General features: G+C 43.6%; 1 protein-coding gene across 2 annotated transcripts; it reads right to left on the bottom strand.

Annotated features, from left to right (window-relative positions):
• Positions 1-8,572: 8,572 nt before the first annotated feature.
• On the bottom strand, positions 8,573-13,881 carry LOC148532534 (angiopoietin-related protein 5-like). Of its 2 annotated transcripts, XM_088467702.1 has the most exons (6): positions 13,813-13,881; positions 13,382-13,406; positions 13,146-13,231; positions 11,304-11,424; positions 9,022-9,207; positions 8,573-8,874 (listed from the first exon to the last, which is right to left on the bottom strand). In XM_088467702.1, the coding sequence occupies exons 1-6, from the start codon at positions 13,879-13,881 to the stop codon at positions 8,573-8,575; spliced, it is 789 nt and encodes a 262-aa protein (XP_088323828.1). The 2 variants fall into 2 exon arrangements, with proteins under 2 accessions (XP_088323828.1, XP_088323830.1); XM_088467704.1 differs by lacking the exon at positions 13,382-13,406 and having other exon boundaries at positions 13,146-13,243; positions 13,800-13,881.
• Between the last annotated feature and the right edge of the window lie 1,706 nt (positions 13,882-15,587).

Raw genomic sequence — 15,587 nt, 5'->3', positions numbered from 1 at the left:
AAATGCGTGCACGTTACACACAGCACCTGCTATTCTGTCACATTACCACCTTTTTATTATCAGATTCCTGGACGGTAAGGGGGGGGGTCCTGCAAGACCTCAATACATTTACCAACGTTTTAGTTGTCAGATTTCACGCCATTTTCTTGCCACTCTTATATACAAAATGAATTTATGGCATCAGATTTGCGGATTTATTATTCATAAGCCAAACATGTTTCCTAAAAACACAGCTCACCATATGTTTAACGTTACATTTATACGCCTTAATATTCCAGAGCCCCCTCGTGTCCCTTCATATGGCAGCAGAGCCCCCTCATATGGCCAAAGAGACCCCCAGTACACCTTTATATTTATATGTCATCAGAGTTCTCAGCCCCTTCATTTCGCTTTCCTTGAGTGTGTCAATAAACCAGGAGCCAGGAATCTCCCAGACCCCTGCAGCCAGTCAGGCAGCCAATAGGTCGGACTCAGAACAGTCAGAGGAGACATGCTGCACGGCAGATAGAGGAGGCAGAGAAGTGCAGAGAAGACGTGATGTCCGGGATTGCCAAGCCTTTGTACTCTAGACAGATCTCCTGATGCCCAGACTGTACTGTGAAATCCCTGTTGGGTCGTTACCCTAAGACAGTCCCCAGAAAGTCTAGTAAGTCTGGTGGGCAAGTCTCTGTGTTTAAGGTGAAGTCTTGCTTTTCTGTACTCTGCTTCAGGGTAAGGGAGTTTCCTGTGGGAAAGTGTTTCCTGTTTGATGTTTTCATTTCATCTCAACATAGGAACAAGTAATTACTCGGGGCCTGATTCAGCAAGGAACGCAGTTGCTAATACACACAAAATTGGCAGATTGTTGCGTTATGCGTATGCAGTGCGCGTGCGCGAACCGGCCACTGCGATTGAAACTGCGATTGCATTGGCTACGCAGACCCATCGCAGAGTGATAGACAGGAAGTGCCGTCTGTGGGTGGTGACTGATGGGTGGATGGCAAAACGCAGGCGTGCCAATGCGTTTGAACGCCATTACATGGGCGTGCATAAATTATCCACTGCGATGCCGTACGCAGCCTGAGGCCTCATGGCGTGCGTGGTAGTTAGCAATTTCTGAGTAAGGTCAGGGCTTGTGCAAGTGTGCGTGAGGCTGCGATGGTACTCCATGGTACCGATGGTTTCGCAGTCTTGCTAAACATTACGGATGTGTGTAAGGTAAGGAGGGCATCCTTATGTTGTGCTGTGGTGGCATAGCGATCGCAATGAATTAGCATAGTATCGCAGTTGCACTGTGTGCGTAATCGCTATTGAATTTTCAGTTGTGTTCCATAATGAATCAGGCCCTTATCTAGTACAGTGTAGCTCACCAGGGATTTACAGAGATAATGTGATTCATCACCCTTTAGAAAAAATATGATCTACTGGGTTTTAGAATTATACTAGTAAATTAACCGAGTCCCCTCAGCCCGCCCCGTCCTCTCCCCATTTTACTTACTCCCTTTCCCTGGGGCACTGGTTCTCCTTTCCGGGTAGCCTGTCCCGTTGCTGCTGTGGGAGCCATTGGGGGGGGTTCGTCAGCTGCATGTCTGAGGTGGGACAGACCACCGCCGATTATAATACTGATAATATTACTATTACAGAAGGTGTCAATGCGGTTTTCATTCCCATTTAAATTAACGCCATAAAACAGCGCACACAGCGGAAGCAGCCAATTTGTGGTTTTTTGCATGCACCAAAATTTACAAAAATGCAGCCAACCACCTAGGAATCTGTTACCTCCCGGCTGCGCTTTGTGCCTATGAGGGTATTTTTGCATTTTATGCTTTCGTCATGTGAGGAACATAAAACACCTCAGCAGGTTGGCATTCATTTTCAGCATTTAAACTAGAGACAAATCAGATGCAAAATTTACCTAAAGGACGACTATTCCAAGACGCAGCAGCGATGTGAAATGTGTCAATCTCAGACCCTTCGTTTATTACCAGCATCACTGTCCTCAAAATAATTAATTGGAAATGTATTTAAGAACAAGCTAATGATTATATAGTATAGCAATATATTTTACACTAGACAGTAATTATGGACCTTGATGAAACCTGTTGCGATGCATGCGTAAGGAATGGGAGAGAACTCGCTGATTATACCAGATGCTATCATAGCGCTAATGGACTCCAGTTAAGACTAGTTCAAAGATGAGTAATAATATAATTTACAGATAGGAGAATATGAGGCTATAGAGTAACAAGGTAACTGCAAAACAGTCACAAGAGAACTCGCACACGGTGTTCTGAATTGCTGGTATGAGGGTGAGGCTGCTCCGCAATACACAGATCACTCAGCTGATTTATAGAAGCTTTGAATTATATTGCCGTAACCTTTGCAGCGTAAGATGTGTATGTAAGGAAATTGTAATAAAATACATGTAAGTGTCTCTGAGTATACCACCTACAGCAAGTAACCTCAGTGACCGCTTTATAATCTCTTTATAGCAAAGCATTGTGACATGGGGAGATTCCTCAAATCTTCTAAAGCAGAGGTGATACCCAAAGCAGCCAATCAGCTACTAGCCATCATGTATCTCCTGCATTCTATGAAATCACAGCTGGTATCTGATTGGTTGCTTTGGACAATGCCTCCGCTTGTCATCTTTACATGATTTGATACATCTTACCGATAGAACGTTGTTATGCTGTAATGGGGTGAAGTCACTCTTAGATAAATGAAAATAAATATGTATATATGGGAAAAGGTACAATCTTGATAATACCGGGGTTAGTGCAGATTTGAACACCAGTCAGTGTAGCAGATGTATCTTGGATGTTTCCATACAGCTGAGCATACATGAGTGTTCTAGAGCTGAGCATACATGAGTGTTCCAGGGCTGAGCATACACGAGTGTTCTAGAGCTGAGCATACATGAGTGTTCCAGAGCTGAGCATACACGAGTGTTCCAGAGCTGAGCATACATGAGTGTTCCAGAGCTGAGCATACATGAGTGTTCCAGGGCTGAGCATACATGAGTGTTTCAGAGCTGAGGTTACATGAGTGTTCCAGTCAGTGTAGCAGATGTATCTTGGATGTTTCCATACAGCTGAGCATACATGAGTGTTCTAGAGCTGAGCATACATGAGTGTTCCAGGGCTGAGCATACACGAGTGTTCTAGAGCTGAGCATACATGAGTGTTCCAGAGCTGAGCATACACGAGTGTTCCAGAGCTGAGCATACATGAGTGTTCCAGGGCTGAGCATACATGAGTGTTTCAGAGCTGAGGTTACATGAGTGTTCCGGAGCTAAGCATACATGAGTGTTCCAGAGCTAAGCATACATGAGTGTTCCAGAGCTGAGCATACATGAGTGTTCCAGAGCTGAGCATACATGAGTGTGCCAGAGCTAAGCATACATGAGTGTTCCAGAGCTGAGCATACATGAGTGTTCCAGAGCTGAGCATACATGAGTGTTCCAGAGCTGAGCATACATGAGTGTTCCAGAGCTAAGTATACATGAGTGTTCCAGAGCTAAGCATACATGAGTGTTCCAGAGCTGAGCATACATGAGTGTTCCAGAGCTCAGCATACATGAGTGTTCCAGAGCTCAGCATACATGAGTGTGCCAGAGCTGAGCATACATGAGTGTTCCAGAGCTAAGCATACATGAGTGTTCCAGAGCTAAGCATACATGAGTGTTCCAGAGTTGAGCATACATGAGTGTGCCAGAGCTGAGCATACATGAGTGTTCCAGAGCTGAGCATACATGAGTGTTCCAGAGCTAAGTATACATGAGTGTTCCAGAGCTAAGCATACATGAGTGTTCCAGAGCTGAGCATACATGAGTGTTCCAGAGCTGAGCACACATGAGTGTTCCAGAGCTGAGCATACATGAGTGTGCCAGAGCTGAGCATACATGAGTGTTCCAGAGCTGAGCATACATGAGTGTTCCAGAGCTAAGCATACATGAGTGTTCCAGAGCTAAGCATACATGAGTGTTCCAGAGTTGAGCATACATGAGTGTGCCAGAGCTGAGCATACATGAGTGTGCCAGAGCTGAGCATACATGAATGTTCCAGAGCTGAGCATACATGAGTATAGACAATGCTGAATTGAGCGCAGCTGAAGGGACTATTGTGACTAGGTGGTGACGGGAGTTTTCACGCTAAGGTTCTCAAGGCCAAGTGTATGGATTCAGGCAGTGCATTCACATAAATAAATGTAAATATCTGGGGGGTCTGATCGCTCCACTTTCAACTCAACATTGATAACTCCCATAGTACATCCATGACACTCCCATAACACACCCATGACACCCCTGTAACACGTCCATTACTCTCCCATATCACGCCCATGACACTCCCATATCACGTCCATGACACTCCCATATAACTTCCATGACTCTCCCATAGTACGTCCATGACACTCCCATAACACGTCCATGACACTCCCATAGCACGTCCATGACACTCCCATAACACGTCCATGACACTCCCATAGCACGTCCATGACACTCCCATAGCACATCCATGACACTCCCATAGCACGTCCATGACACTCCCATACTACGTCCATGACACTCCAACAGCACGTCCATGACACTCCAACAGCACGTCCATGACACTCCCATAGCACGTCCATGACACTCCAACAGCATGTCCGTGACACTCCCACAGCACTACCATGACACTCCCATAGCATGTCCATGACACTCCCATAGCACGTCCATGACACTCCCATAATATGTCCATGACACTCCCAGACACTCCCATAGCACGTCCATGACACTCCCATAGCACGTCCATGACAGTCCCATAGAACGTCCATGACACTCCCATAGAACGTCCATGACACTCCCATAGCACGTCCATGACACTCCCATAGCACGTCCATGACACTCCCATAGAACGTCCATGACACTCCCATAGCAGGTGCATGACACTACCATAGCACATCCATGACACTCCCATAGCACGTCCATGACATTCCCATAGCACATGCATGACACTACCATAGCACATCCATGACACTCCCATAGCACGTCCATGACACTCCCATAGCACATCCATGACACTCCCATAGCACGTCCATGACACTCCCATAGCACATGCATGACACTACCATAGCACATCCATGACACTCCCATAACACGTCCATGACACTCCCATAGCCCGTCCATGACACTCCCATAGCCCGTCCATGACACTCCCATAACACATCCATGACACTCCCATAGTACGTCCATGAGACTCCCATATCACACCCATGACAGTCCTATAGAACGTCCATGACACTCCCATAGCACGTCCATGACACTCCCATAGCACGTCCATGACACTCCCATAGCACGTCCATGACACTCCCATAGCACATCCATGACACTCCCATAGCACGTCCATGACACTCCCATAGCACATCCATGACACTCCCATAGCACGTCCATGACACCTCCTCTTTTTGTGATCACTTTAGGTCACCTCCCAGTCTCTACCCTGAAACACCCATGGATCTCAAATGGCATCTTAAGTCATCGCTATATCATACACAGGGTTGTTTTAAAGAAAGGGCGGGCCCGTGTTCATTCCCCGTCCGGGGCCCCCTTCTGTCTCTCGGCGGCCGGCAGCAGACTGACTCACTAGAGTTCCCAGAGTCTACTGAGCATATACAGGTCACCACGGAAATGGCGAGGCTGGCATTTTCCTAGCGATTGCCTCACTGCGCATTCGCGAAACTCTGGAAAAATGGCCACAGTGGCCATTTTCCGGTGTTTTATGCAGGGCTGATACACCCGCCGTGGGACCTCGGAGAGGTAAGTATTAGATAATATGGGTGCAGGGTGTGCAGTGCGGGCCCCCCCTTGGACCCAGGGGCCCATGTGCACCACACACCCTTTACCCATTGTAGATACGCCCCTGATCTTACACAGATGAGAACGCCATTGCACACATTAGTTCATGCATGCACAACAAAGCTTTCCTTGATTTCTTGTGCGTGTGCAGTAGCAAAACATTGTGCAACTGCACAGACATGGGTACTGCGCAGGGCCGTAACTAGGGGGGTGTGGCCGCACAGACTTTGGTACTGCGCAGGGCCGTAACTAGGGGGTGTGGCCGCACAGACATGGGTACTGCGCAGGGCCGTACCTAGGGGTGTGGCCAAACAGATATGGGTACTGCGCAGGGCCGTAACTAGGGGGGTGTGGCCTCACAGACTTGGGTACTGCACAGGGCCGTAACTAGGGGGTTTGGCCTCACAGACATGGGTACTGCGCAGGGCCGTAACTAGGGGGGTGTGGCCGCACAGACATGGGTACTGCGCAGGGCCGTAACTAGGGGGGTGTGGCCGCACAGACATGGGTACTGCGCAGGGCTGTAACTAGGGGGGCTTGGCCGCACAGACATGGGTACTGCGCAGGGCTGTATTTAGGGGGGTGTGGCCGCACAGACATGGGTACTGCGCAGCGGGCCGTAACTAGGGATGTGTGGCCGTACAGACATGGGTACTGCGCAGGGCCGTAACTAGGGGGGAGTGGCCGCACAGACATGGGTACTGCGCAGGGCTGTAACTAGGGGGGCGTGGCCGCACAGACATGGGTACTGCGCAGGGCTGTAACTAGGGGGGCGTGGCCGCACAGACATGGGTATTGCGCAGGGCTGTAACTAGGGGGTGTGGCCGCACAGACTTGGGTACAGCACAGGGGCCGTATCTAGGGTTGTGCGGCTGGTGCGGCCACATAAAGCACAGGACTCTGTGGGCGGCACAGTCGCCACCCCACAGACCCCGCTTCTGACTGCAGGGTGCCCGGACCGGCCAGCATCGCTGCGAAGTGCTGCCCAGACAGGCACCCTACTATAATTACAGCTGCCCGGGCACTGATGTAGCTTCAGATCTAAATTATGCCCCACTAAAGGCGTTTTTCAGATGGTCACATAGATGAAGGAATAATTGCAACTGAGCCTGCGCAAAACATTCTGAAACCACCTATGGCACCTGCCTTATCTTTTGTGTAGGCACCAATGCCCTGCTGTGTGTGGGACCACTGGTATTAGAACTGGCATGCTAGTACAGAAGGGGAAGGCTAAATCTAGCATTGGCATATTATCACCGTCACAGCTCCGCAAAAAAACACGCAGCTATGGCGGCGACTGCGTGCACCTCTAAATCACGGCCTAAGTGTGATTCAGATTTTATATTGGCACACAATAAGGTTTTTACATTGGAATAGGAGAATTTCACCCACAAAGCAACTAACGTAAATGAATGAATATGTGACATGTGGGCTGTACAGGTCATAGATAATCAATGTAAGATCCATTAATAAGGATAACATAGGATTAAACCAGGTCATAGATAATCAATGTAAGATCCATTAATAAGGATAACATAGGATTAAACCAGTCTTCCCTTATATTGCAGTATAAGAGACTTATTTTGAAATGGGAGAAGTTTTCCTAAGATGTCATTTACATAGTGATTCCAGGCGGGTCTGGGAAATGTGTATATATCAGAGGATACAGATAACAAACAATTAAAGCCTAAACAATCTGACCTTTATAAAGTAACCAGGAGATGGATAACTTAAAAAACACACAAAATATAAGAGTAAAGTGGGGAGGAGGAACGTGGGGGTATAAATACATCCACCGCCTTAGTGAAATCCTTGGGGCATACTGCACACAGATATACAATACACTACTGCACACAGATATACAATACAATACTGCACACAGATACACAATACAATACTGCACACAGATATACAATACAATACTGCACACAGATACACAATACAATACTGCACACAGATACACAATACAATACTGCACACAGATACACAATACAATACTGCACACAGATATACAATACAATACTGCACACAGATACACAATACAATACTGCACACAGATATACAATACAATACTGCACACAGATACACAATACAATACTGCACACAGATATACAATACAATACTGCACACAGATATACAATACAATACTGCACACAGATATACAATACAATACTGCACACAGATACACAATACAATACTGCACACAGATATACAATACAATACTGCACACAGATATACAATACAATACTGCACACAGATATACAATACAATACTGCACACAGATATACAATACACTGTATCATTCTGGAGATAACTCAGAAGTACTAATACAGTGATCTCAATGATTGCAGGAAATGAGTCACATAAACACAGAATGTGTGTAACATACTTTATTGTGCTAGATTAGTGGTAACAATTTATTTGTATAGATAATAGTCATTCTTTCATTTCTTAAGACATCTATTACATTAATAACTGTACTTTTTTTTTATATATATATATATATATATATATATATATATATACATTTCACTAATTCACACACTGAAAACCCCCTTAGCCTAATTATATTAGATTTTTCATAAGAAATGAATAGAGTATTTGAAATACATTTTTTTTATAATATTAACTTCGTACATTAAAATGCCATCCAACTTACATTTCCTAAACCTCCGACTTCTATCTACTATTCCAATTTGACCACCCACAGCATATAATGACACATACAGAAGTATTTATACCCGTACTTTTTCCTTACTAATTATAAATCAGATACATCTTGCTGAATTTCAGGGACTCGTTGGGCCTCCATGTTGGCCAAGACAGTGAAGACTCCCAGCCATAAATATCTGGTGGACCGTGCCATTCACCATTCAGGTTTGCCGTTCCGCAGGCATTAAACCACCAGCCAGCATTGTTATAGGAACTGCAGCTTGGGTACAGCATGTCACCGACCAAGCACATTGGATGGCATTTGTCATGGGGGCGGTCCTGAGTGCTGAAATAGCTGCCGTGCTGATTGGTCGCTTTAGTTCCAATATTCCCACGGAAACCATCTCCTACAATGAGGAATATAACCATGCATTTGTTAATGAACTCTGATTTATTAATTATAGTGTTAGGGGAAAATGTCCTCCTGTTTGATGTACCCTTTTCACACATTGTTACGTTGTATCACCCAGAAAGAATAATATCTGGCCACTTACCGGCTGTGCCCGAGTATTTTCCTGCTGAGAGCTTGTAGAAGACTGTTGCATTCCCAATGGTGAAAGGACTGTACATTGCGTAAGCTTCATTGTTGGTAAAGTCCCCCATGCTGATGCACAATGTGCCGGGTCTGGATGCTTGATGTGTCAGTTGATAAATGTATTTGAGTCCCAGCCAGTGTTCACCTTCAGCAACAACACATCATTCAGATACATGAATCAGTAAATCAAGCATAAAACTGTCCTCCAGATAAAATAACAGAATCTGATTGGCTGGTGGGTCATACCTTAGCCACAGTTACCTGTAGGTAAGAGGCTCTCTTTCAGAGATGTACCCGATGGTTTGCATCCATCTCCGATGGTGGGGAGCCTGCTCATGCTTTGTTGCACACAGTGACCCCAGAGCCACAGCCTCACAGCCAGGCAATGGCCGCTTGGATGTGATGTGGTGGCGTTCCATAAAATGAGAGCGTGTCACCCCCATTTTCTGGAAGGGCCGAAGCCAGTGTCTGTGTCTTCTGGCACAGATTTTCCTGCCTTAGCTACAGAGCTGCGTGGTCCAATCTGAGTAGCCTCCGGGATGGCTGATGGCCTCGCAGGTGATCCGATGGCGGCGTCTTAGGATGCAGCACTCGGATCTGCAATGCTGTCAGCAGGCGTCTTTTCTCCTCAGACTCCTGCTGCGGCATTAGCATATGTCAGCATGTCTGCTGCGTACAAAGATGCAGCCACAAAGTTAACTGCGTCCAATGGTTATAATTGTCCCTGAGATGTACAAGCTGTCACATATTATGCTGTGTACTCCGCCTGTTACACTAAGCCAATCAGAACTTAGGTAACATGTTAATTGAAAGTAATAATGTCATATAAAGGTCACATTACAAGACATTTGGGTGTGGTACAAAATGACAACAATCAGAATATTGATGTGGTCTGAATGTTGACAGTCAGCATTTATCTCTCATATAAGCCCTAATCCTAATGGCAGTCTAACCGTAACACTAGCAGCATCTTAACCGCAACCTAACCCTAATGGCAGTCTAACCGTAACACTAGCAGCATCTTAACCGCAACCTAACCCTAATGGCAGTCTAACCCTAACACTAGCAGCAGCCTAACCGCAACCTAACCCTAATGGCAGTCTAACCCTAACACTATCAGCAGCCTAACCACAACCTAACCCTAATGGCAGTCTAACCGCAACCTAACCCTAATGGCAGTCTAACCCTAACACTAGCAGCAGCCTAACCACAACCTAACCCTAATGGCAGTCTAACACTAGCAGCAGCCTAACCGCAACCTAACTCTAATGGCAGTCTAACCCTAACACTAGCAGCAGCCTAACCGCAACCTAACCCTAATGGCAGTCTAACCCTAACACTAGCAGCAGCCTAACCGCAACCTAACCCTAATGGCAGTCTAACCCTAACACTATCAGCAGCCTAACCACAACCTAACCCTAATGGCAGTCTAACCGCAACCTAACCCTAATGGCAGTCTAACCCTAACACTAGCAGCAGCCTAACCACAACCTAACCCTAATGGCAGTCTAACACTAGCAGCAGCCTAACCGCAACCTAACCCTAATGGCAGTCTAACCCTAACACTAGCAGCAGCCTAACCACAACCTAACCCTAATGGCAGTCTAACCCTAACACTAGCAGCAGCCTAACCGCAACCTAACCCTAATGGCAGTCTAACCCTAACACTAGCAGCAGCCTAACCGCAACCTAACCCTAATGGCAGTCTAACCCTAACACTATCAGCAGCCTAACCACAACTTAACCCCAATGGCAGTCTAACCACAACCTAACCCTAATGGCAGTCTATCCCTAACACTAGCAGCAGCCTAACCGCAACCTAACCCTAATGGCAGTCTAACCCTAACACTAGCAGCAGCCTAACCGTGACCTAACCCTAATGGCAGTCTAACCGCAACCTAACCCTAATGGCAGTCTAACCCTAACACTAGCAGCAGCCTAACCACAACCTAACCCTAATGGCAGTCTAACCGCAACCTAACCCTAATGGCAGTCTAACACTAGCAGCAACCTAACCCTAATAGCAGTCTAACCCTAACACTAGCAGCAGCCTAACCACAACCTAACCCTAATAGCAGTCTAACCCTAACACTAGCAGCAGCCTAACCACAACCTAACCCTAATGGCAGTCTAACCGTAACACTAGCAGCAGCTTAACCCTATCCTTAGCCTTATGCTTACCCTAACATGGCCTGTCGACATGCACAATGTTGACATTTTGACTATATACTGGCCACTTACCTCCAAGACTTCCAAATCCATTTTCATAGTCAGCCCATTGTTTGTTGAAGGGTAAACCATCATCTCCATTGTGTTTCTGTATAAGGGTCCAACCTCTGGTCGCTGTCATTTCACAGAACACCTGCAGGGGAGCAGATTATTTCCTTAGTTTTATTATATTGTTTATATATTAAGCTCTTTAAATGTTGACAGTTGGGACTGATATTGGCTATCATATATAAACAAGCATAGATAGATAGATAGATAGATAGATAGATAGATAGATAGATAGTTTCCAATGGTGATAAAACAAATGCCATCACATGAGTGTGCACACGCACATTAGACCACACTCCTTGACTCAGGGACACTTTCCAAATGAGGTCCCCACACAACCTTCATGCCTGCTACACTTCAATATACAGTAGCTTCTGGTGTAACAAATTCAGACCTCCACTTACAGTCGCAGTAGTGCAAGGTAGTGGGCAATGGGCATCGACGAATGATAGAGGTGGAGCATTTGATTGGGCAGAGTAGCAGCTGACTGAGACATGGAGGCTATAGTGAGTGGAAGAGAGGATGAGGCCACTGTGAGCACTGAGTGTGGCTGATCAGGAAGGGAAGTCAGCAATATGATTTCTTGAGCAACGAGAGAGTATAATGACCTTTTCATATTACGATAGGATGGTAAAATGATGGATATTTCTTTGTACCCTATATTGGTTAATATAACTCATTAATGCTGTGCTCACACAGAAATCATAGCATTTTATTGTTCAGGCTGTTTCGGAATAGTCGAAAGAGAGAGACAGTGTGAGATGGGTAGAGAGAGAGAAAGAGGGAGAGAGTGAGTGGGAGAAAGAGGCAGAGAAGGACTGTGAGAGATTAAAAGAGAGGTAGAGAGAAATATAAGACAGAGAGGGGGAAACAGATAAATAAATACCCAGACATCACCAGGCAAAAAAGGAAAGGTCAGCTTCCTGGGAGAGCACCATGGATAGTTATTAGAGCAAGGGAGAGCCATCCTGATGACTTTAATTTATATATGTGTGTGTCTGTGCTACAATTACTCGGCCATCTCCTTGTATGCACTGTGCTCTGTTTTGATGACCATGACCAAAAAACTTAATGAGGTCAGAAATGCCTGGAACATCATGAGAAAATACTGCTCATACTTTTATTTACAATAATATATACTGTATATATATATATATATATATATATATATATATATCAGGGGCGTATCTATAATGGGTGCAGGATGTGCGGGGCACACGGGCCCCTAGGTCCAGGGGGCCCAGCACCACACACCCTGCACCCATAGTATGACTTACCTCTCTGGAGTCCCACGTCGCCGCGGGGGTCCGGCGCTGTAAAAATGACTGGAAAATGGACGCCGCTGCCATTTTCCTGTCATTTGCACATGCGCAGTACAGGGAAAATGGCCACCGCGGCCATTTTCCTGGTGAGCTGCGCATACTCTATAGACTCTTCTGGGTACACTCTAGTGCTCAGAGTCTATAACTCCGGTGCTGGCAGCGCACAGCTCAGTGCGCTGCCGGACAGAGAGGAGGGGGCCCATGTCGGAGACTGCACATGGGCCCCCTCCTCTCTAGAAATGCCCCTGATATATATATATATATATATATATATATATAGTCTAAAAATTCTCAGAATTATGGAATAATAACCTTTATCCAGCAAGTCTTAATCTCTTTCTGTACATACAGTATGTAGATGTGTGTATGTTTATGTATATACAGTATATATATATATATATAATTTTTTTTAATCCATTTAGTGTAACAATTTTCTTATATATCACTGTTATAGTTCTCACACAGGCTTTGTGGATTGTCTCACCTGAAAAGTTGCAGTAGAACCTTTTGGTTTTATTGTGTAGATTCCACTTGTTTTGCTTCTTTTCCAGATATCTGAACAATCATATCCTAAGGAACAAGGTAAGATTCCCCCAAAAAATGTTTTCAGTGTGCAGGGTCATATAGTAGCAGTAACTATTGATTGCAAATCTTATGGAATGTTTAGCATTCTGAAAAGTGTAGGAACTTCTAAATCATTGATAGATAACTATGTCTTACCTTGTGTCTTTTGTATACCTGCAGCCTGTCGAATGAAAAGACAGTATGCATTATTCTAATTCTGTGATTCTCATATCAATCATCTAGCTATCATAAAATTACAGAAATTAACCTATTATACAAATGTATCTTTCACTTTGTGCATATTAATATTAAAACTGACCACATAATGGTTAAAATCATTTCTACAAATATTTTTTCTAAAGCAGGCAGATATTTTTGAAATTAATGTATTTACTAAAGTCTAATAAAAAAAATAAAAACGTAGATTCTCTTGTGGTTGGTCTATCTAGATGTCCATGATTAGAAGGTACAAATAGTGATGGTACAAGTTCAAAATTTGAATGTGCTGTATCCATTAACCATAAAATATAACTATCTCCTGTGTTTTAACATAATAGGGAAGAGACCCTGAAATAAACTTTACTTACCTGAGACATAATTTGCTGGTAATATAGACTTAACAGTAAAATACTTCTGTATAGATTGGTGTTTGTCATTTCTATATATCTAAAAAACAATTATAAATATTACTTGCATAAGTTTATAATTTATTTTATTTATTATAGTTATATTTTATCTCTGCACAGCCAAATGCAAGGAAATATTTTGATATTTAAGAACAAATTAGGTCAAAATAATATTTTGAAACTTTATTTACTTTATTCTGTTATTACAATTCTTCTAAAACATTAACATACACTTAAAAGTTGTATTAAAATTATCGTAATTTGTCACTAATACTGTTCTACATTTACTGCATTTTAAATTACACATTGCAGAAACATGTAGAGAAAAGAGCGAGAGAGAGAGAGAGAAATTGGCAAACTACTAAAATTACTTACTCAGTAGCTTCAATAACCTCCAATACCCTGAACAACTTCACTTCAGTACAAGGTATGTAAAAGCCCTCACAGCTATCACTGTATATATAGTAGCACCATGTTATAGGGTGCAGACTAAAGCCACTTAGTTAGATAACATCATGCCTTAGGCACACCTCATTCACTAACCTCTTAGCTAATAGGTTACAGTCTTAACTTAAAGTGTATCTTGTCACTGTTTGTGATCTTTTCTTTAATAAAAATAATATCATTCTACCCATGTTACCAAAAGTGAATACCAATATTTTAATAAAATATACAGCTATTGATGTATGTTTTGTAAAAAATATTTAGTAAAACAAAATATGTCTGGCATTTGGAAAGTGCCATAATTTGTACTACATTTTCTAAAATAATATTATGAATTCATTTACATGTATTATAGAGTATCAAGATTTTAATAAGCCTACCAGTAACGCTGATAGCACTATCACGCAAATGCACATTTACCACAAATAATTGTGCAATTTAGTATAAGATACTTCTAAAACCCTTAAAAACCTTTAAAAAAAATAAAAAATCACATACTAAATAAAACAGATTTGCTGGAGGAGTTGAAACTACAGATGTGTCCTCATACACTATTGCTTCAGTTGTGCTAAACAAACCCCTCTGGGTGCGCCAGGTCCCATTAGGCTCTGCTAGCGCCTGGCATCTTTTTTACTTTTATTCCCCGAAAATCATCAAAGATGCACCAGGAGACTATGCTGATTAATTTGCTATGCAACACTTGTATATCTGTGTGTGACTGAGTCTCTCAATCAGCCCATTTAATGTGTTTCATTTTTGTCTTCTACACGTACTGTATTATTCCAGATCAAACCCGCATTATTGCTAATTTCAATTAAAATTAAATACATTTTAAGTACATCAATAATGCCATATTCCACAAATGCAACATCTTATATTTCCAAATGAACTCCTCTTATTCCTTCCAGGGCTGTAATTCTTCAGTAGATATGATCGTCCTAAAAGTCTTCATATTCTAAAATCAAAAGAGCCACATCATAAGAGACCTCCACTTCTACATCTGGTGTCCGATAATCTGGATTGCACTTCCCTTTGCAGATATGGCAAACAGGCCATACTAGATCTGTTCACTAAAATACCTGGCCTAAGACATTCTAGACCACACTTTCTTTTTAAATTAGGGCTTTGAGTAGGATAGATCCCATCCTTTACAGACCATTTGGTGTTTCCTACAGATATATGTTGGTTTCACACCCCACAATGCATTTTCACAAATTATCTGTTCCCTTGTACTTAATCATCAGGGTGGATAAACCACAAGGAATATTTTATCAGCTACAAAGAGGTAAGAA

The sequence above is a fragment of the Taudactylus pleione genome, unplaced genomic scaffold (genome assembly GCF_031769625.1).
Source record: "Taudactylus pleione unplaced genomic scaffold, aTauple2 ptg000073l, whole genome shotgun sequence".
Classification (NCBI taxonomy): domain Eukaryota; kingdom Metazoa; phylum Chordata; class Amphibia; order Anura; family Myobatrachidae; genus Taudactylus; species Taudactylus pleione.
This window is presented reverse-complemented; position numbering and strand designations above follow the sequence as displayed.

Bases quoted from the DNA above. Each gene is read 5' to 3' on its own strand.
- LOC148532534 (XM_088467704.1), bottom strand. From the start codon at position 13,881: ATGACAAACACCAATCTATACAGAAGTATTTTACTGTTAAGTCTATAT. The intron at 13,244-13,799 runs ATTTCAGGGTCT...GGGGAATCTTAC, and splicing joins GTCTCAGGTAAGTAAAGTTT to CTTGTTCCTTAGGATATGAT. The intron at 9,208-11,303 runs GTAAGTGGCCAG...TTGTTGCTGAAG, and splicing joins TGGATTTGGAAGTCTTGGAG to GTGAACACTGGCTGGGACTC.